Below are 22,924 nucleotides of genomic sequence, written 5' to 3'. Positions count from 1 at the left end.
ACATATCTTGACTTTAGTAAGGTTTTTGACATTTTGACCTGACATTCTCGTAAGCAAACTAAGGAAAAGTGAGCGTACTTAAAGAGTAGTTATCAGTGGTTTGCTGTCAGACTGGGAGGACATATCTAGTGGATGACACCAAACTGGGAGGGATTGCATGTGCTTTGGAGGACAGGATTAGAATTCAAAATGACCTTGACAAAGTAGAAAATTGATCTGAAATCAACAAGTCGAAATTCAGTAAAGACAAGTGCAAAGTACTACACTTAGGAAGGAAAAATCAAATACACAACTACAAAATGGGAAGTCACTGGCTAGGCAGCAGTACTGCTGAAAAGGATCTGGGGTTTATCGTGGATCACAGATGGAGTACTGTGTCCAATTCTGGGCACCGCGCTTTGGTAAAGATGTGGACAAATTGGAGGGAGTCCAGAAAAATGACACAAGGTTTAAAAAACTTGACTTATGAAGAAAGGTTAAAAAAATTGGACGTTTGTTAATCGTGAGACCAGAAGAGTAGGAAGTGTTTGATAAGTCTTAAAACATATTAAGGGCTGTCGTAAAGGGCACAGTGATTAATTTTCTCAAAGTCCTCTGAAGGTAGGACAAGACTGAACACAAGATACCTGATTTATTTGTGAGAAAAATTTAGTTCACCTTCTCTCTGTAAACGTGCATAGTAAATCAGCTTACTCTGCAGCAAGGGAGATTTAGATTAGATATTAAGAAAAACTTTCTAACTGTAAGAATGGTTGATCCCTGGGATATGTTTTCAAGAGGGATTGTGGAAAACCCATCATTGGAGTTTTTTTGAGAACAGGCTAGACAAATACCTATCAGAAATGGTCTAGCTATATTTTGTCCTGCTCAGCATAGGAGGCTGGATTAGATGACCTCTTGACATCTCTTTCAGCTCTACATTGCTATGATTGTGTGGTGGCCAAGATCTCTCTCCAGTACTCTTGATGTAAGAGACTCGTCTTCCAAAGTGATGGCATCTGCCAAGAATGAGGCATCCTTGTTGCAAAACTCAGACATAGCTGAGGACAGTTTTCAAACAATTGAAGACCTTCCTTTTGATGGTCGATCCCTGCTTTCTGATAAAATAGATAAAACCTTACATTCATTTAAGGACTCTCAAGCTACTCTTGGCTCCTTACAAGCGTATACCACAGCTCCCAGGAGACACTAATATAGGCTTCAGCAACAGCAGTGGCAGTATTACAGACAGCTGTTTTACCCATCACAGCAGTCAGTTTTCAAAGAAGAGAAATAAGTCTCAATGTAGGAGATCATCCAATTCCAGTGCTATGCCAACAGCTCCACCTCAGTCAGCTGTGGACAAGCAGTCCATTTAATAGATACATACATTCTAATGTGTAAGGGACCATTGTGATTATCTAGTCTGGCCTCCTGTCTAAGACAGCCCTATAGAACTTCCCAACAATATTTCCTAAAGCATATCTTTTAGAAGAACATCCAATCTTAAGTTAAGATGCAGAATCCACCATGCCTCGTGGTAAATTGTTCCAATGATTATTAACTCTCACTGTTAAAAGTGTCCTCATTTCCAGTCTGAATTTGTCTAGCGTCGGCTTCCAGCCATTGGATCATGTTATACCTTTCTCTGCTAGATGGAAGAGCCCATTGTTAAATATTTGTTCCATGTAGGTATTTATAAACCATCATCAGTGATCCCTTAATCTCTCTACTTCTACTCGAGTTTTCCCTGTTTATGCATCCGAGGATTGCATTAGCTCTTTTGGCCACAGCATCACACTGGGAGCTCATGTTCAGCTGGTATTTGCCACGATTCCCAAATCTTTTGCAGAGTCACTGTTTCCCGGGATAGAGTCTCCTATCCTGTAAGCATGGCCCACATTCTTTGTTCCTGGCTGAATATGTTTGCATTTAGCCGTATTAAAAAAATCTTGTTTGTTTGCACCTCAAATAAATTTATTAGTCTAAGGTGCCACAAGTACTCCTTTTCTTTTTGCGAATACAAACTAACACGGCTGCTACTCTGAAACCTGGTTTACTAAGCAATCCAGATTGCTTTGAATCAGTGACAAGGACCAGGTCTCCAGTTCACAGAGCTATTGTGGGGGAGGGGGCCTGGGAAGCACAGCACCCTGGCTCTGTGCCTCTCTGTCGTCTGGAGCTAATGACAAAGTGGGAGGCCGAGCACCTTGGCCTCTGCAGCCCTCTGGGAAGTCTTTTGTCAATTTCACTGGGCAAAAGTAAAATTGACTAGAGCTTTCCAGCATTGGGGCACAGCTAGGGAGCCATCATCTCAATTTTCCAGACAGAAAATTGACATTTTCTTGCAGAAGATACTGGTTTTGTGAAAAGGGCATCTTTAGTTGTAAAATCATTCCAGCCAGCTCTAGTCCTTACTACTAGACCCTTGCACTAGCTAGTATGTAACTTTGAATCACAAAAGCTGACTGTGATATTTGATTCTACTTCTGTTTAAAAGAAAACTGAGAGCAAACATAGGAAACATAACTTATTTTGTCAAGAAATATAAGTTCCAATGGGAATATGCTTTCCAGCATGGCTATTATTATTTGTTAAGCATTAACAATGTACTTGGCACTGTACATGAGATTTAAAATATGGAAATATTCTCTGTCATCTGATCTTTCTCCCTTTTTTTTTTTGTTATTTCACCATTTTTCCCATCTCCTTCATCTGATGATTGTGATGTGTGCTGTTAATGAGTCAGTTTTGGAGAAAGAGTTGACTTATGTAATTTATTCTCTAGCAGTATTTGATAGATGTTGGTTTGGACCTAAAGAGGACTTTAAAAGTTTCATAATCATATGGTAACAGAGTGCTAACATTAAAGTAGTGAAAATGATCCGTTTGCATTTATTCTAACCTTAATAGTTATGTCAAAATGACTAACATAATTAGAGCGTTTAGGTTTTTGCCTCAGAGCATAAGCCACAATGGAAAGCCGGCAAGTGTATGCTAGATTCTTCTGCACTCTATCATGTCTAAGATAGTCTAGACATATATTTTATCCATGTATTCTGTATTGACAGCTTATGGGTGGTGCCCTCTATTACCTAGTTTAAAGCATGATCCCGACTTTCAACCAGCAGCAATGTAAATGACTGATTTAAAACACAGTGCCATATAATTTTGCAAGACAGGAATGGGAAATATGTAACTCTTCATCATGTGGGATGATGTAATTCCATATGTTGTAATTGAATCCATTTTTTCTGCGCCACATGCATATTAGCTAAAACAGTAAGACATTTCTGCATTATTTCATTGTGGGCTAAATCTTACTTCCTTATTCAGGCAAAATTCAATGGGAGTTTTGCCAGAGTAGGATTAACAGAATTTCATATACTGAGATGTGAATTTATATTTGAGCAGAAAATTAAAGTAATGCTTTTATGAACTATTAAATTAAATGACACTTTTTCCACATTTTTTACTTAATGTGTTTAAGGGCTGGAAAGGGGGGCAAAGCTTGAATTCCCACTTCTTATCCTTCTGTTCAGTCCAACTCAGGGCTTGAATTAGAATAAATTTGGTGGTTATAGGCCACCACTCCCATAATTAGGTCACTTCATCATTCATTGGATGAGAGGTCTTGGCTTCAGATAAACTCAAATCATAGCTACAGTGAAGCATGTGAGTGAATTACCTCTCTTGCCCTAAATAATGTCTTACCTTTCGGGTTAAATCAGAAGTCACTGGAGGGTCTTTTTCAAGGAAAGCAAACTGCATTAATTAGTAGCCTGATAGGTATATGGTTCACCTAAGGCCCTGATTATAGACTAGCTTATATTTTATACCAGTGTAATGCCATTGATTTCAATGTCATATTTCCTGATTTATTCAGGTGAAAGTGAGATCAGATTTAGTCCAATGTCTTCATAGATATGAAAATTAATTCAGAAACTGTAGTAAATATGGTGCTTCTGTTAATTTGAAGAATCTGCAGGCACTTCGCAAACACTAATTAATTAAGCCTCATAACATCCATGTAAAATCTTCATTATTGTAAGGTACAAAACTGTCGATGATTGGTTATTATAGAGTCGTTCAGCTTTGATGTCCATTTTAATGAGCCCTTGTCATATCATTTGTTTTTCAAAGGAGCTGCATTCAAAGAACATTGCAAAACTGGAGTTGAAAATGTATAGACTAGAATATCTAAATATGACCATAAATAGTGCATTCAAACCATAAATATTTAAAACCAGAAACTGCCTAGGGCATTTTGTCCATTACTCAAGTTTAGCATTTCAAATTTAGAGTGCAGATCCCAAAGGTGAGCCATTCTAATATAATCTGATATGCCCATTAATTTATCCAGTGTTAAATGTTTCCAATGTGACCTTAAAAACTGAGGTTCTGTTTGCTGTCCTATGGCATTTTTCATAAGAGTATGGATTTCCCCCTTGTCTTTGGCCAGATTTTCCCTTTATCTCCCTCCTCCCTGCAATCTGTCGTACAGAATATGCTGCAACACTGAGCTGCTACCCCAGCCCTGGCAGCACTTGAGTGAGGCTGCATGCATATTGTTCACGAAGCACTTTGGGATGACAAACCCCTGTTCTTCCATCTGTTTATTGCACTTGCGTGTGTCTCATTTTAATTAGATGTTTAGAACGTCAGAGCGCTCTGTTTGTACTTCATGTAATGTAATGGGGCCCTAACCTTGATTGGAGCCTTTAGGTGCTACCATAATAAACGGTATGGATTGGTAAATGTTCATTCTTTAATGATGCCCATGGTATAGGAGAGTTATGTCTAAGGCTAAGATTTTGTTAGTGATTTTTAGTGGAATTTAGGTTCTTAGGTCTCCCTGCCACCCCCAGCAGCTGGGAGCTCTGGGGGAGCCCCCATGCCGCCCACGGTGGCTGAGAGCTGCAGGGTCTCCCTGCCACATGCAGCAGCTGGGAGCTGTGGAGGAGCCACCAGCCACGGCAGCTGGGAGCTGTGGGGTCCCCAGCCGCCCAGCAACTGAGGGCTGCTGGGCCCCTACCAGCCGACAGCCCCAGTCATGCTGCCTCGGGACTGAAGCAGAAAATGTAATGGAGGTCTCTGGAAGTCGCAGATTCCGTGACCTCAGTGACAAAATCTTGGCCTTAGTTATGTCCAGTCCTGAAGGGCAGTCTGATTGGAACTGAACTACAGCAAGTGTTTAATAATGTACAATGACACTAATAAAAGATAGTTTAGGACACAAAGTGAAGGATACTGTATGTAACTGAAATTACTTTGGGCCAGGAGTATTGCCCTGAAAACAAACACGCACACACACACACACCCCATTTCCCACTTTTAACTACCTTATACAAGACTCTGTTTTTATGCTGTTTACTAATGCACACCTTCTCTCCAAGTGTCTGAACAGTAATACATCTTATCTTATGAACTCAATTTCTCCTCCACTAGACAGAGCTTAGCTTTTGCTTTGATCTATAATAATTCAGTCCAGAATTATCATATATTGGAGGGGTCTGGAAATCTGTTTTGAAAACATTTTCATATTCTTTCAGCCTATGCCCTTATATGTTTACAGAAGACTTTTTAAAAATCATGGTGCTGAGTTTTGGAATTTCCTGATTAGAAGAATATCAGGAGGCTGAGAATCCTCTTGCTTTGGTTGTTCTGCCCACCACTCCTTACTCTTAGCTAGTATTTGCATGCCTATATTATTTATTACTGTCTGCATTAGTCAGATTTGTGTTGAAATACGTGAGTGTGACATATCATACTAGGAGTTTCAGAAAGACTTCTTTTTCAGACAATTACAGCTTATAGGACCCAGTGTAAAAATGTCTGTAAAAGGATTTATGCTCTGGCTCAAAGTGTTAAAACTAAGAACAAGTGAACGATCATTGAAAGAGCTTAGTACAATTTCTTTGCAGTTAAAGACTTTTTTGTTGATTAATATTTCTATTTATAAATATCTTTTTTTAACTAACAGAACTGAACACTAATGAATCCCTCCATAGAGAGGGTGCCACAGAACATTTAGGGGCAGGGAGTGATTTTATTTGTGCCTTGTTACCGTGCTGATCATGTTGTATGTAGATAACAAATAATAAATTTAATCACTCCAAGTAGTTTTTAATGGTACCTGCTGTGCATGCAAGCAAGTATGAGTGAGTGTGTGTGTATATATATATATATATATATATATATATACACACACGTGTAATATATAGTACAATCAAATAGTAACGTTTATAAAGAACTTCCACTTCATTTTGAGTGAAAGATGCTATAGAAATATAAGATCATTACCATCAATGGCACCAATTCAGCAAACCACTTAAGCAGATGCTTAAATCCATCCCATTCAGCAAACACTGAAGCACATAGCCACATCTTTTAAAAACTTTGATAAAGCTGGTACTGGAGCTTACTGGTTTCCATGATCTGATGAAAAAGAAAACAAAATTTATGAAACATTACTGGCATGCCAATGCTTAGCTGTTGTTTGAGACTAAAACTCTAGAATAGTGACAACTAGATTTATTTTTTGGTGGCAAAGAGAGAGTAAACTTTTTAAAATAATAAGGTAGTACACGTTGTTGGGATCATGAATAAATTAATATGATTCAACAGTGTCCCCATAAAGGAAAGATAAACTGGTGCTTACTCTCTAAGAGATCAGTAAGATAAATTGTACAGGAAATATAGAAAAACAAGGGTGCTTCAGGCACGCCATATCAAATGTATAAAGATTTTTCTTTACATTTGCTCTGCAAGCCATCTTTCTTAACTGGAAAAGTACCTGGAAATTTAATCTTGATTATTGTCAACATTTTCTGAAAGCTGCAGCCAAAACAGTAGATGAGTCTATATTAATAAGCAGTTTGGGAGTAAATGCTACAAAATTTGATTCCAGATACATAATTGGCATACACTACAGGTAAAAATTTCAAAAGCACCTCCATGACTTAGAAGTCTAAGTGCCATTTTTAAAGAGTTTAGACACTAGAGAGACAACGTCTCATTGAAAATGTGAATGAAATACTGGACCCAGAGAAATGAATGTGATTTTTGCTATTGAATTCATTTTGGCCAGGATTTCACCCTTAGGGCAGAAGTTACTTTTCAAAATTAAATTTAGGCTCCTAAGTCTCTTAGGTGCTTTTGAAAATGTTATCCAAGGTGTTTATAATCAGTTACATATGATTTAACATATGTTTTAATTACACAGAAAAAAATCTATTTAAACAATTTTGGTTTTGGTTCTTTTTCACTTTTAAAATATGAATATTACTATTGTGTGTTAAACAGTTATGGTTACTTTTTCTTTCCGATGTATTTCAGGGCATTGTTGTTCTATAATATAAACACTTTGTATTTGGAAAATATGAATTATTATTCTATAAAAACACTAGGAAGTCAGATCTCAGTTTGAAAATCTTGTTCCCTTCCCCTCACCCCAAAGTTCCTCCTTTCAGATTTATGAAAGAAAACATTTCTTTCTGTAAAAGGTTTTTGTATGCTAGCATCTGGAAGTGTTTATTTCAGTGGCGTGTAATCTATCTGTGGATTTAGTTAGCACCAGACCCCCTTTTGTGTACTCCTGACTTAAAATTTTTATAAATGATCTTGTTGAATTTGTGCCAGCGTGCACATGGTTTGGCTGATTGCTGCATATATCCTTTACCTGCCAGTCACCTTTGATTTATATTCCTTCCTCTGCTTTTGCCTTCCAAAAATGGTGCCACTGAACTGTCCTCTAAATCATCTTATTGGATAAATTACTCCAAGATTAGATGATACATTTTTGGCTGCTTTATGGACAGAATGCAGTCCTATAATCCATGCTTACCCACTTTCTGTAGAACCATTAGGAAGGAGCATTGGACAAGGGAAACTCAAGCTGTCACTACTTGTTTATTACAAACAATTCTTTAAAATACTGTGCAAAATGCTGCAGGTTTGTGCAGTATTTTATTGGGATAAATAAATAGTGGAGATGACTTGTCCAGTACTCCTCTCTGAATGGGACTACTCCTGAGAATAAGATCTATATGATCAGCCCCTAGCATTAATATTCAGAAGAACTGCATACACAGGATTTAAATTTAAAGCTATTTTAAAGCATTTCATTTGGAAAGGATTTAAAAGTCTATGTAGTATACATGACAATATTTTTGATTTTTAGAAGCTCTGTTGCCCTCTTTAAATTCAACAGCTAAACATTTTCAGGATGACAAAGGTTTTGTAAGCTTTACTTAATGACATTACTAATTTGGAGGGTTTTATGAAGTTTCCTGGAGAAAAGCAGGTGGCTTGGCAATAATTTAAAAGTTTCACTATTTGTGGTAGCGGTTTCAAGGGGTTTCATATTTCTAAAGAGAGAGACCAAACAGCATATTGCTTAAGAGTATCTGACACAATGATGTATCATTCTGGACTAAGTTTCTTGGAGTTCAATGGTCATTAAACATGTTGTTTGACTTTATATTACAGTTTCCCAGCTGTTTCTACTGGGGATAATCTTAACACTCAAAGAGAATTTAGTAATGAATGAAAGAGTTAGCACGCAGTGCTGATGAAACAGTAAGTTGCCTAGATAATTTTATTAAACAGGAACATAGATTTTTAGATAACACAAAAATGTCTTTTAACTACATATGAAAAGAACTGGCTCATTTTCTCTGGAGCACTGGGAAAGTATTTACAAATGATCTGGATAGCATTTGATATCCTGTGGGGACATTTAAAATTCTTGGATTGCACATACATCAGTGTCTTAACACACAACACAGTACGTGAATTGTTGCAAGCAGCATACAAGACTTCTAAGCAGTATAGATGTGGTCCTGTTCAGCCAGGAGATGTTGGCATAAAGTGACTCTGCACATGAAGTTTGCACTACAAGCGTGCAAAAGACCACTACTGTCATATCTTTTCACACACTTAGTGCTAGCAGTGCAAGTGCTTGTTTAGTTACATGTGTGCAGCATGAATGTATCTAATTGTTTATTTCTTTCGAATCATATCTCACAGTAAAGGAACTTCTGATTTGGCCACTTGAGAAATTTTTTTAAATCTGTTAGGAAAAAAGAAGCACAGAGAAGATAGCTATAAAGTGCACTTTAGCTGCAACTCTCCTAGGAAACAATACAGCTCTTAATGTTGTAAACCATTTATAACCTTTAAATGTTCAGCATAGCCTTGTTTAAATATGTATAAATATATATAGATAGCCAGTTTTTCATTATCACCAAAGGCTCCTTCTGGTAGCGTAGAAGGACCTTAATATGGGAGTATGTTACACTTACTCTCTCTTTAAGTTCCCTTACACTGCCAGTGTGATGTAAAGGGAGTAGTATACATGAGAATCTGGCCTCAAGGTTTCTGTGGTACTAGCTCAAAATACACTGCAGCAACACAGATGCACACTTTATGTCTATTGTAGAGTAGTATAGTAATAATGAAAATACAGTCAGATGTCTGAATGACAGAGTAACTCAATTCTATACATTAGAAATTTCAGGAAGTTCTATCAAAGTTAGGTACAGAAACATGCACATGCTGTGCATAGATTGTAACTTACATCCACACAATGTGTACATTCTGGATATGCACTATCAGAACAATAAATAAATGTTAGTAAATAGCTGCTAAGCAATTTGAGAGAGATTCTGATGAAGAATGAAAATCATTCCTTTCTTGCCATTAGTTAGGAAAATAGTCTAGATTCCCTGTTATTTTTGTATTTTGGGGGATCTGTTAGTCCCTGTTAGTCTTAGGATAAAAACATTACGTACTTGGACATCAATGGCTGTTAGCCAAGGTGACCAGGGACACATCCCCATACTTTGGGTGTTCCTAAACCTTTGACTGCCAGAATATAGGACTGGGTGTCAGGGGATGGATCACGAGATAATTGCCCTCTTCTGTTCATTCCCTTTAAAGCATCTGGCACCAGCTACTATCGGAAGACGGGATGCTGGACTAGATGGATCATTGGCCTGACACAGTATGGTCATTCTTATGTTCTTATGTACTGTTATGCAATACAATGTAGGTTGACGTCGTTGCAAGTCTGTAAAACTTCCCTCAGCTTCTCCTTGATCTAATGATTATTCATCTATATAGTTGTCTTTCTTTCTGAAAGATCCCAAAGCACTTTACAAATTTAAGCTACAAACAACAGTTAATTCATCCATTACTGAGATTGAGCCAGGTCTAAGGTGAAATGTAGCAGCTGTGTAATGGTACACAGAAATGCCACAGAGCTGTTTAGGACAGGAAGTCAACAATTTAGTTGAAACAGCAGGGGAATTACAGAAACCTAGAATATAATTGCCTGTGTTGGAATTGATGTCCCTGTTTTAAGAAAATTCCCATGGAACCTTTAGTTTCTACAAATAGTTCGGAATTTGGTTTTATATCTCATCTTATTTCTAGGACTAGAAAGACATGTTGTACTTTTGTGTTGAGCTTGGTTACCTAAGGTACACCAACTCTCCTCAGAATCCCTAAAGGAGGAATACCAGAAAGTCAGCATTGTCTAATAGTTTTATAACAAATCTGTGAGACACAGAAGATATGTTTTATACTCTCAATTCTGTCACAAGTTGCTTTTCTTTCTGTGACTGTTTCCTCAGCTGTAAAAAAGGGATAATAATACCCACTTCAACGAGTTGCTGTGAGTCTTAATTCATTAAAGTCTACAAAACAGGCTGAGTTCTCCAGACAAAAGACTTTATAAAAGTGGAAAATAATCTTTTGTTGTTATGGTGAAAACCTTTACTGCGAATGACATCCCCAAAATAAAGTCATTTCTGGGTTTCCATTTCGAAATTCCTCCAGTTACAAATTTAATCCTGCAATGGGTTCTGCTTAAGAGACATTTACGCCCATGTGTGTTGCACTGAAAATTCCAAATACACCCATCACTTTGCAGGATCAAGTGCTGAATTTGGACATGGCTTTATTTCACAAGGCACATGTAAGCTGTAATGACACTTCTCCTTTGAGGCCAAGTGCCACTGAGAGATTCCTGAAAGGTGCTAAATTGCCCTCAACTATGACTGAAGTGGGATTTCAGGATACTCATCACTTTGCAGAACTAGGCCCTTCTTCTGTATTCTGTGAGCAAAATTCTGCCCCAAGAAGCACATGAAACCATTAGAAGCTGCAGCTTTCAGCACAAGTATGGCCACAGACGTGTCACCTTGCAAGTACTATATACACAATGCTCAAACAAGTAAAATTCTGAGAAGCATATGGGTGAATTAGAAAGCAGCAGACAGGATGATCTGGTAATGTAGGATTGGAGCCTGTGAGCGGGTATGCTGATGTGACAGTGCCCCCTTTGGTCAGACAGAGCATTGCACAGAGTTCACTTGATCTAGCTGGGCAATCTGTCCTCTTCTGTTGCCCAAGTCTCTGTATTCTGAGCTATGAAGGGTGTGACATCCCCTGGGGTGCAATCTGGACTGTGAAACTGCTATGCCCTCCTTAACTCTCCTGCCCAGGCTATCTCCTACACTGCTATGCTAGTGAACAGCAAACCCCTTCAGATTCTGTTCACTTAGCCATCAGCATGCAGAGGCACACCAATAAAAGTTACATGAAGGCTCGCACAGCCGCTTGTGAACTGTATACAGGGAGATGCCAGCAGATTCCCCCAACCCCCAGCCTTGCACCCAGATATATCCATCTTACTCTGCTCAAGACCTTGATCGATACAAGCTCATTAATTAGTTTGACACTCCATCAAAGGGTAGTGGACAGACACCAGCCTCTGTAATCTGAGCAGATGCCCTAAGCACTTTAGACAAACTCTCTGGTTTAGATTAAACATCAAAATAAGTTTATTAACTAGAGAAAAATAGATTTTAAGTGATTATAAGTGGTAGGCATAAAGGTCAGAGTCGGTTACATAAGAAATAATAAGTAAATAGTACACACATTCTAAATCCTAAACTTTATCAGGCTAAGCAAGATTTGAATCAAAAACAGTTTTTCTCACCCTACTGGACGTTGCAGGCAGTTTTCAGTTCACAGTTCATACTAATTAGAAAACCTTCTAGTTAGCACCATCCCTTACATGCCCCACCCCTCCACTGCCCTTCATCTCCAGTTCAAGGAGACTTTTTTTGTCTTCCAAAGAATCTTGCTTCCAGGTGTTGAGATGCGGGAGGAGAGAGAGGCCCCTTGGTGATATCACTGTCCCCCATTATACTTTTCTTCAGTGCTGGAAAAATTCATGCTGTGTCATGGGGCTAGGCAGCCCCCCTGTGTACCGTGAGCTGCTGACCATCCTTCATTATGAACTGCAAATTTTTGCTTGCACTTTTTGTCTATGTGAGGTTTGGCGTGTAAGGCCTCTGTGTTTGCAGTTTCTGTCCTCTCTGAGAGGCTCGTCTGTGGGCGTTTCCCAAACGCACAACATGTTTCAGTAACAAACCTATAGCAAAATCTCATAACTTTATACAATGATGATACATACATTTTAACAGGATAATGAGGTTCATCAAATCAAGTCTTTTCAAATGATAGCTCACAAGGCGTGCTTTGGACAAAACATATAATCATACAGTGGGGGTGAATATGTGGGTACACGGTGTACCCTCAGCTACAGTACGTCACAGTGGGTTTTCTCCTTATATTTGGTCCTGCTACTGAGGGAGTCTGAAAATCCCTTCAGTCCTTAGCCTCTGAGCGGCCAATAGGGGAATCCAGGCCTGCCCACTTCACTGCGTTCCAACTCAGGGCCCTTAAACCAGGCAGGCGCAATCAGGTGTTAACAACTCCTGCTGTACCCTGAGCTCCTTCCTACCTCCCTGGGTTTCTGTGGGCTTCTCCAGCCTTTAGATCCAGTAGTCCCCTCTCTGGGGTGTGGTCTCTGGATGGGTTCTCAACAGCTTGATGGAATGAGTTTCCTTCTTTGGGCTGTTTGCTCCTTTAGTAGCCATCCTTGCCCCTCTGCTTCTCTTATCCTCCCAGCCTCTGTGAGGCTGCCAGTCAGTGCTGGCCAGATGTTCCTGAACTGACCCTTTGGTTGCCAGGCCAGCATGTATACACCCCATGATAGAGCCCTACAGAACATGTCTTATGAAACCCTCATATCTTTTTCTTCCTGTTTGCATTCTCTTTCTTTCAACTTAATCCTATGGTGCTATCCAAAGGTTTGTTAGGATTGGGACCCCATTGCTATACACAGAAAGATATGGTCCCTGCCACAAAGAGGTTGCAACATAAATAGACATGCTTGTTAGCTCATCGGGGCAGGGCCCATGTCTGCCCATCTTTTTGTATAATATCAAACACCATGAGGCCTCATTGCTAAGTGGAGTCTTTCATGTTGCACATCAACATAATAATAGAATTCTAACCCACCAGGTTAGATAAATATAGATTTTGTCCTTCAGTGTAAAATGCTGAAAATGTTGTACTGCAACATATTCTAAGGGTGAACGTCTATCATATTTCTGTAGTTTACACATTATCAACTGTAAAAAAAATCATTCTTAGACCTGCATTTTCATTTTACTGTAGAGCCTGATTCTTCTATCTGCTGCATATTTCTTTTTACACATTGCAAATGAGCCCTGTAGCAAATTGTTTTCTCTTCTCCAGAATAGGGCTAATTCGGGGGGCCAAATTACACACTTGGCAGTAGTTGTAAATGTTTCCCCCACTGCACCAATGTAAAATATCAGACTTTTGGCAGCTAAACAATATTTGTGAACTATGGGGGAAGTGAGTTTTTTCCCCCCTTCTCTGAACGTGGCAAACCAGTGACTTGGTCTACCTTTGTGAAATTAAAATTAAGACACTGATGTGCTTTTTACTTAGTTTATGTCTCAATTCAGCAAATCTATTAAGAACACGCTTAACTTTAAGCCGGTGGCTATGTCTAATTTTCATGGGACTTAGGCACGTGCTGGAGCCTTAGAGATGATTAAAGTTAGAATATTTTGAAAGAATCTCAAAGTTTTTTTGAAAATTTTTTTTTTAAATTTCACTGCAACACTAGGCGGTAGTTATACATTATGGCTTTTAATTATTTACTCCCAAGTCCATCCTCTAATTAGTTAATATTTTCTGCCTACATCCCCAAGATATATCGATATGAAAAATTTGGCCTTTATGTGATGATGGGGTCTTTGGCATTGGTATTTGACATGACTTTAACATTATAGCATCAGGAGGTTGAGTTCTTGGTTTTCTACAACAAAGGTGTCATTGCAATTAAGATACTGTGCCTCGTGGGGGGAGGTTTTAAAGCCACTATAAGACCTTGCAGCATTTTTCTCTGTTTATATTTCTCTCATACATACAGTTGCAAAAGTACTTGCTTTAGGCAACTATTATATAGCTGAATATGAATAGTTTACATAACTGTCTGAATAGTGTGTCACGTAGAAAACTAAAGTAACAATTTTATTTGTGGGCCAATTAATGAAATTAACATTTAAAAAACAACAAAAACTGGAAAGAGTAAACTTAAAATAAATCAACATTATTATTCCATCCACTACTTCAACCTTGATCATCAGTAGTGTCATAGTCAATAATAGCTAGACTTACAACTAGATCTCTGTGAATGAGTGGAAATAGCTGTTGGCCAGACTCTGCCCTGGCTACATGGTGAAACCCCTTTTGATGGTAGTAGAAGTTTAATGCATAAATCAAGTATAGTAAAAGGGCCTTGTTTATATAAAGTAGGTTTAGAATTCCCTTGTGGCCCCATTTTTTTTTAAAGTTTAACATTGAAATTATGAACATGCAAGAAGTCAAGAGTTAAAAATTAATATTTAGGTATGCAGTGACCCTTGCTGGCATGTTGATTTCTGTTTGTGATATGCGGAAGCAGAAAGTGAATTTTCTGAGCCATTAAGAAAACAGTTATGGATATAACACATCTTATATTTAGTTTACAGTAGATCTTTCAGCTTAGAAGGATTTCTGTTCTCCTTATGTAATTAATGAAAGAGTTAAAGGCACAGTAGTAGGTTAGGTTGGAGCAGAAAGGATACTAACATTCCTACTGTAGGAGAAAAGGGAAAACTTTCCATAAATATCTTTAAGGGGAACAAGCATAAGGCTAAACAAGGAATGGGTGGGAATGCAAGTAAGACAGCTCAGTTGGGTTCAAGAATTTTTCCATCTCACTTTCCTCCATTTCTGATCGTAAAAGTATTAAAAAACCAAATTATACATCACATAACTTCGCTGTGGGACATAATTGTCTGCAAGTACGTTAAAGGTATAAGAACATAAGAGTAAAAGGAATTAAAGGTGGCACAAAGTTGAAATGAGGAGTTTAAAATGGGATGAAATCAAGAAAGGTACATTTCCTGACTCTGCAGTCTATAAGACATTGAAATAGTTTTCCAAAGAGACATTTTGGAAATCCTACTGGCTGCTTTAGAAGTTTAGACATTTAAAGCTAGATAGGACAGAGCACTCGATCGTGTATTGTAGGAAACAATAATGCATTGTCACGGGGCTTAGACAATGTTGGCTGTTAGGTGAAATGGAGGCAGAGCCCCTACCAGGAATAACAAAATGCAGAAACTAAGAGAGTCAGATTACCTACTCCATCTCATTGCCAGTGCTGCATTGTTCTATATTATATATTTACTAGCATTACGTCCAGTCTAGTGTTAAAAGTCTAAAATGAAGGAGTTTCCAGTACATTCTTAGAGACTGTTCCACACCCAAATATATTTCACTGTCAGGAAGATACAAAACCTAAAGTTTCCCTTCATAATTTCATCCCGTTACTCCTAGTTCTACTTTCAGAATCACTCTGTAATAATTTCTTTCCCTCCTTAGTGTTTACACTCTTCAGATATTTATTAAAAAGAAAAGGAGTACTTGTGGCACCTTAGAGACTAACTAATTTATTTGAGCATGAGCTTTCGTGAGCTACAGCTCACTTCATCGGAAGCTCATGCTCAAATAAATTAGTTAGTCTCTAAGGTGTCACAAGTATTCCTTTTCTTTTTGCGAATACAGACTAACACGGCTGTTACTCTGAAACCAGATATTTATTGACTTCAATGGGGCCCCCCCTTATTTAGTTGTCACTTAATCACACAAGAGAGAACGTTTATTTTATTTATTTTTCAATTTGTGAGATGCAAATATTTACATCAGTTAACAACCACAAATTAAAACATAACTTACTGTTCACTCAGGAGGACTCTGAGAAACTCTTCAAAACATAGAAGAAAGTTCACACACACACAACCTGCTTTAGGCAGAATCCTGAATTAATACATTCTATACAACTTGGAATGTTCATAAACACCCAACCTCCCCAGCACTAAATACACAAATACGACTAAATTTTCAAAAGTGACTAGTGATTCTGAGTGTGTCTGGTTTTGGTTGCCCAGCCTAAGACTCCTAAAAGTGGTCCTGGTAGTTAGCAAACTTGTGTTCTCTTGTACCAATAGAAAATGGATTCGATAGTTAAGGGCCTCTCATTGAAAACTTCCTGCCTTCAGAATTTAAGTCATGGTGCCACAGAAATGAAGGAGTAAGCGGTGGGGGGAGGGTGTTGAATTTAACTTTTGGGACAGTGCAGGCACGAAAGAAATCGTTGCACATTAAATGTCTATATACAACTACTTCTGCCAGCTTATTAACATCTCCACAGCTAAAAGAGGAAGATACCTGTAACTTGCTGGAAGAAGCCATATCATAGCAAATGTAATCTATATAAAGTAGAGTGCTGACACAGGCCTGGTAGTGCGCTGAACGTGATGACGTGTTGACAGGATTGCCATTATAGATAATAACAGATTTGGACAACAGAAGAATAAAAGCCTCCAGGGATCTATATGTGTGTGTTATATAGGAGAATGTGATAAAACTGCCAGAAGCAAGCAATAGCCATGTGGAATTATTACAGTATGAGTAGCCTGGAAATGAATTGGGTGGAACTTGCTAGCCTTTTTATTTTGCCCCAGTAGAATGAACCCCATTCTAAATATTTTGGGTACAAGAAATATATTTAACACTGACTGGTCCTTAGAAATGTTTCTTAAGTTGGCATAAGGAGCAGACATGATTAGTATGGAAGTAGGGTACGAGCTTTTGAGAAAATGTATGTAGTCATAAATTCAATACCCTATTCTCAAAGTGGCTGTGTTGGTAAGGAAGTTTGAATATTCTTGCTGTTGGGCATATAGCAAAATACAAATGCAGTGGAAAGATAATGCTTGCTGCCACTTTAAGAAGTTTTACGCTTGATAGTTTTCTAGCTTATTGAGGAAAAGATCCATCTGTCCACAGGCATTTGTACAGGTCTTACCACCATAGTATTTAGGTGTTTACAAATATTAACACAATAAGGTCGGTCTTGGAAGTAATTTCTCTGTCCAACTATGAGTGACTAGATGTGCTGCAATGATCACTGTGGGAACAGAACAGAGAAACTGGATGGCTTAATAGATTGGTAATGAACTATGAATCCCTGTACTTGTAGGCCACTTGTTCAAATCCTCCTACTTTGAAAGTGAATGCTAAATTTTCTATAGCTAAACAAGGCTTAATTTTACTGGGACTTTCAATTGTCAGGCCACACCAGAAGAAAGACAGGAGGCAATGGATATGATTTAATTAGGCCCCAACTTTATTCACCTAAAATATCTGGAAGTACCCTGCAGTACATCATGCAGTACATCATCATTTCCACATAAAGAACAGGAGTACCCATGGCACCTTAGAGACTAACAAATTTATTAGTGCATAAGCTTTCATGGGCTGCAGCCCACTTCATCAGATGCATAGAATGGAACATATAGTAAGAAGATATATATATATATATATACACAGAGAGAGAGAGAGAGAGAGAACATGAAAAGGTGGAATAAGAGGCTAATTAATTAAGATGAGCTATTATCAGCAGGAGAAAAAAAACTTTTGTAGTGATAATCAAGATGGACATGGCTGCTACTCTGAAACCTGTCATTTCCACATAATATCGAACCTGATCTCAACTATCTTGTTGCGGTCTTCCTCAGCTTCCTTAAAGGGTGCTTTCTTTTAAATCCTTTCCACATAATCTGCAGCCTGGTTACAGCCATCCTGTATGAGGGTTAAGGGGGCTGTATGAGACGTACGAGCGCTGAACACCCATGGCTCAGCTCCCATATAGAATGTTTCCCTTTAAAACCTTTTCCAGTTCATTGTATCCTATGACCGTATTCCTTCCATAATGAGCAGCTGCACGACATCTGTCACAAGGAGGTGCCAACAATTTAGATTGGCTGCCTCCTCCCCACCACCTGTCAGGTTCCCAGATATTCCTTCCTTAATATCAGACAAAAATATATCTGCTCCCCAGTCAGATAGGTGAACCCCAGCCTCCCTGAATAACTTGGGTCCCAGTAAGATATATCCAGATGAGTAATTACAAATCCTCTTGGTTACCTATGAATTTGGCCACCTCCCTCTTCATATACCCCCAGCCTTATCCACCCGCATAAAAAAATCCTGGATCTGCTCCAAATCTCTCTTAGCCTTGATCATCTTTTTTGCCAATGTGAAAAAGAATCACATCCAGTGCCTGCTCCATGGGCTGCCAAAGTGTGTACAAGTGGCATCAGCTTGTCTCAGAGCATCCCCATCCTTGACCTGGTCCCTTGTTCCCTGTAGAGCGCTCCTCCATCTATGCCAACTCAGAGCTGCCTCACTGCTGAGGCCCAGCTGTGAAGCTGAGGGCCAAATGCATAATTCTGTGCTTGTTCTTGTGATCCTGAAAGAAGGAATAAATATGAAGAGTTTAGCACATAAGCCACTGAATTATCCTCCTTAACAGGGAGCTCCAAAATTGTGTGTGTCGAATGCCACCATTGATCATCTTGATTTATTGGGCTCTCATTCGTTGTGCAGCGGATGTAACAATGCAGTCCTGAACTGAGTCACTAAGGGAATCTCAACAATACATATTCTTTGGCATTGCCATGAACTGAAATTTCCTTCTCCAAGGTAACTCCCCTCCCCATGAGGAAAAAGTGGCAGCTACGCGAAGCAAGTCTGCGCTGCTTCGACTGGACAAATCTCAGTCTCCCCAATGCTCTTGCCCCTTCTAGCCAGCCAGACCTGGACCCACCACATACAGTTGTGGTGGACATATTCTACACTTTTCACCAGCACAGGCCTAAATTATTAAAAAATGACGAGATTTTGAATGTGTCCAATTTTGGGTACCCAGCTTGAAACACCTGAAAGAGGCCTGCTTTCAGAGGATGGGTGCTCAGAACTTTCTGAAAATAAGGCATCTTTCAAGTATCTCAAGTTGAGCATCCAAAAACAGAGGTTACTCATAGTAGGGTACTCATAGTATAAAAAGTAAATATTCTCTCCTGTTCATGTTTGTTCAGGTAAGAAACTTTATCAGTTATAGTATAGCATGCAGACAGCATTTATTGCTATGTATGGGAGCAAATGTCGCAGTGTACAGTATTATTTGATTCCCACAGTTTACTACCCACTCATCCAAATCTTCAATGTATGATTTCCTTTTGCTGGCTGAAGTGAACCTTTATGTTTATTATTTTTCATTTTAAAAAATTGTTCCCAACTTTATAAACTTTTATTTTAAAAAATCAAATTGAGATTTTAAATATATTTTCAAAAAAATATTTTAGCTTCAGAGTGGTGGAGCGGCACACAAACCTCTGTGGTCAGTATTAAACTCTTAGCTTCAGCAGTTTTGAAATGTATACCAAGAATAACATTGGCTTTTGTGAAATTCTGACTTGTATCATCAAAGCTGAGACACTATGATTGTAATAGGGATCAAAGCAGTTTCTTGGACACATGTTTTAGCAAGTTAAAAAGAGACTGAATTATTTCTTTTTTTTTTCTTTTTGCAAATCTATAAGACCACTTGGTAGGCTGGGCGCAAGCAAATATGTATTTCAATACAACCAAATCTAAGGTCATATATCTTGGAATAAAGAATGTGGACCATATATATAGGTTTGTATCCTGGGAGGCAGTGACTCTGAAAAAGACTTGGGGGTCATGGTTGATGATCAGCTGAATATGAGCGCCCAGAACACCACTCTGGCCAAAAAGGCTAATGCAGTTCATGGATGCATAAACAGGGTAATCTCAAGTAGTAGTAGGGAGATTATATTACCTTTGTGTTTCTCACTGGTGTAACCACTGCTGGAGTGCAGTGTCCAGTTCTGGTGTCCACAATTCAAGAAGGATTTTGATAATTTAGAGAGCATTCAGAGAAGAGCCATGTAAACAATTAAAGGATTGGAACACATGCCTTATAGTGATAGACTCAAGGAGCTCAATCTATTTAGCTTAACAAAGAGAAGGTTAAGGGGTGACTTGCTTACAGTCTATAGGTACCTACATAGGGAACAAAAATTTCATAATATGCTCTTCAAACTAGCAGACAAAGGTATAACAAACTCTAGCGGCTGGAATTTGAAGCTAGACAAATGTAGATCCCATGAAAGCTTATGCCCAAATAAATTGGTTAGTTTCTAAGGTGCCACAGGTACTACTTGTTATTTTAGCTTTCTAATAGTAAGGGTAAATTAACCATTGGAACAGCCTACTTAGGACAGTGGTGGATTCTCAATCACTGGAAATTTTTAAATCAAGATTGGATGCTTTTTAAAGGATATGCTCAAGTTCAACCACAGGTCTTTGATGTGAGCGTCCTATGACCTGTGTTATGCAGGAGGTCAGACTAGATGATCTATCTAGATTGTCCCTTCTGGCCTTAAAATCCATAGGAATCTTTGAGTTATAGTTTATGAAGTAATGCAGTAGAACTTTCACTGCTATGTGCTCCATAAACTGTCAGCCTGCATGTCCACATAAAGTGCAGGTTTATGGCTTACCAAATGTGAATTTGAGAGGTTCTGGTGTGTGGCTTTCATGTGACATAATTTATAAAACATGCAATAATAAATTTTGGGGAGTTAGTTTTGGAATAATAAGGTTCATTGTCTATTTATTCATTCTGGGCTATGTGGCAGATTCTGATCTTGCTTACTTCTGATCTTGTATTACTCTCAGAAGATCCGCAGTTGTCCCTGGACAGTTACTAAATACCAATAAATTGGATTTTGGGCCAAATGCACAGTTGGTGTAAATCAGTGTAACTCCTTGAAGTTGATGTAACTATGGCAATTTATACCAACTGAAGATGTGGTCCATTGTTTCCATAAAGTGCAGTGTTCAATATATCTGCTCTGTTTACACGTTGAGAATAAAACACGCTAAAACACCACCTTAATTGCAGTAGTGGAAATAACAAGTTATTTCCATTCTTTGGATGTCATTGGCGCATTTCCATTTTGTCGACATAATTAAGATGTATTAATATTAATCAGGTAAGTACCATAACTTTACCTAGTGGAAAAATAAAATAAAAAGGGATCATGAGAACATTTTTTCAATATCTGTTTCGATTTTAATACTTTATATTGTTGTGAAATGTTATAAAAATGTGTCATTATGTTATTAGCCTGTTAAAAAAACAACCAGCAACAGATGCTAGGTACCCTGATTTTTCTCAGTCTATTTATGGGGATGTTTTATCAAAATGGCTCTTTTAAAAGTTATAAAGATGTAATACTCTCCTAAATTAGGTCATAAATGCCTAATTTGGAAAACTAATACATTTTATTATTTTTCAAGTATGGGATTATGTATATTAAAATATGCAGCTGTTAGGAAGTCTGGCTTCAGTATAACAGAAACATATTGCATTATAAGATCTGTTAGTGTCTTTGTATACACACTTTATACATACACACAAGATTTCTGCATGTAAATGACTAATGAACACTTGTCCAATATTACTTTGGAATAACAGCTTCATTTTAAAAAAACAATTAATATTAAACAATTAATTATTAGTATTAATAAAAACAATTAATAAAAACAATTAATATTAATTAAAACAATATATTGAATATACAGCTAAACTTTGGAGACTGATTTGCAAACTGCATCCAATCAGGGCCGGCCCTAGACCATATGGCACCCCAGGTGAGGAGTGTCTTCAGTGCCCTCCCCCCATTTGTTAAACTTTTGAATACCTTATTTTTTATTGCATTTGTAGCCCATTTCATTACTTTGATGCACGATTTGCATGCATGGTTTATCCATGTCATATAAGACAATAAATTTGTATGCTAGCATCTCTAAATCTGTATTTATTCATGCCATATATAAGCAAATAAAAAAATTCATTTAGTCTAAGCTTATAGAAACTTTTTAACTTTAAGAATAACTGAAATGTACTAACATCAAGAAATTGAACTGGGCGCCAACATTGGGTGGACCAGTATTAAATAGTGTTACAATAGGTGACAGCCTTAGTATGTTAACCCTAATCCTGCAGTCCAAAAGTCACTTTTCTCGCCTTTGCCCTTGCAAACTGAAGCACAGTGTCAGAGCGATCCAAAGACAGGCCAATGGCATTTTCAAGCGATAAAATAGGAAGCAATGTCAGTCTCTTATGGCCATCATTGATCAAAGATATGTTTTAATGAGCCTGACCTTCGAAAAGCTGCACTCACCACTCGTGACTGTAACCGGCACCGTGAGTGGAATCCTCCAAGCTATCCACACCTTAGAAGAAGTGTCCTTCAGCTCTGCATTGTGAATGAATTGGAGAACTTGGAGTGTCCGTGCTGCAAAATGTTGTCCAATTTTACAGAGAGGCCTTTATAATTGACATCTGAACAGTCCCCATGTGTCAGCATCCAGTGAAGGTCCATACAATTGTTCAAGAATGTTTTCCTGTTTACTGGCAGCTTACTAAGGTCATACAAAAAACCCCAGGTCTTTTTGTGATGCTTCATTTGTCTAAACCTTTCTATTATGGGCACTCAAGCAGTGTCAACGAACGAGCAAAAAAACTCCCTCTTGAATTTTTCTTCCGAGTTTCCCCATCACCTCGTCT

At 38.2% G+C, this 22,924-nt stretch overlaps 1 protein-coding gene across 19 annotated transcripts in view; it reads left to right on the top strand.

Annotated features, from left to right (window-relative positions):
- SUPT3H (SPT3 homolog, SAGA and STAGA complex component) overlaps nucleotides 1-22,924 on the top strand; it is a 470,398-nt gene that overhangs the window by 404,078 nt on the left and 43,396 nt on the right. For 17 of the 19 annotated variants that reach the window (XM_073335781.1, XM_073335776.1, XM_073335772.1 and 14 more), the window contains one exon: nucleotides 9,922-9,985. The exons of 1 other annotated variant lie outside the window; for it this stretch is intronic. In XM_073335781.1, the coding sequence (XP_073191882.1) occupies nucleotides 9,922-9,981 (60 nt within the window). In that variant the 3' untranslated portion in view covers nucleotides 9,982-9,985. Of the gene's footprint in view, nucleotides 1-8,469; nucleotides 8,703-9,921; nucleotides 9,986-22,924 lie in introns of those variants that run through there. One more of the 19 variants, XM_073335780.1, reaches the window with a different exon arrangement.

This window comes from Lepidochelys kempii, chromosome 3 (assembly GCF_965140265.1).
Source record: "Lepidochelys kempii isolate rLepKem1 chromosome 3, rLepKem1.hap2, whole genome shotgun sequence".
Classification (NCBI taxonomy): Eukaryota; Metazoa; Chordata; order Testudines; family Cheloniidae; genus Lepidochelys; species Lepidochelys kempii.
This window is presented reverse-complemented; position numbering and strand designations above follow the sequence as displayed.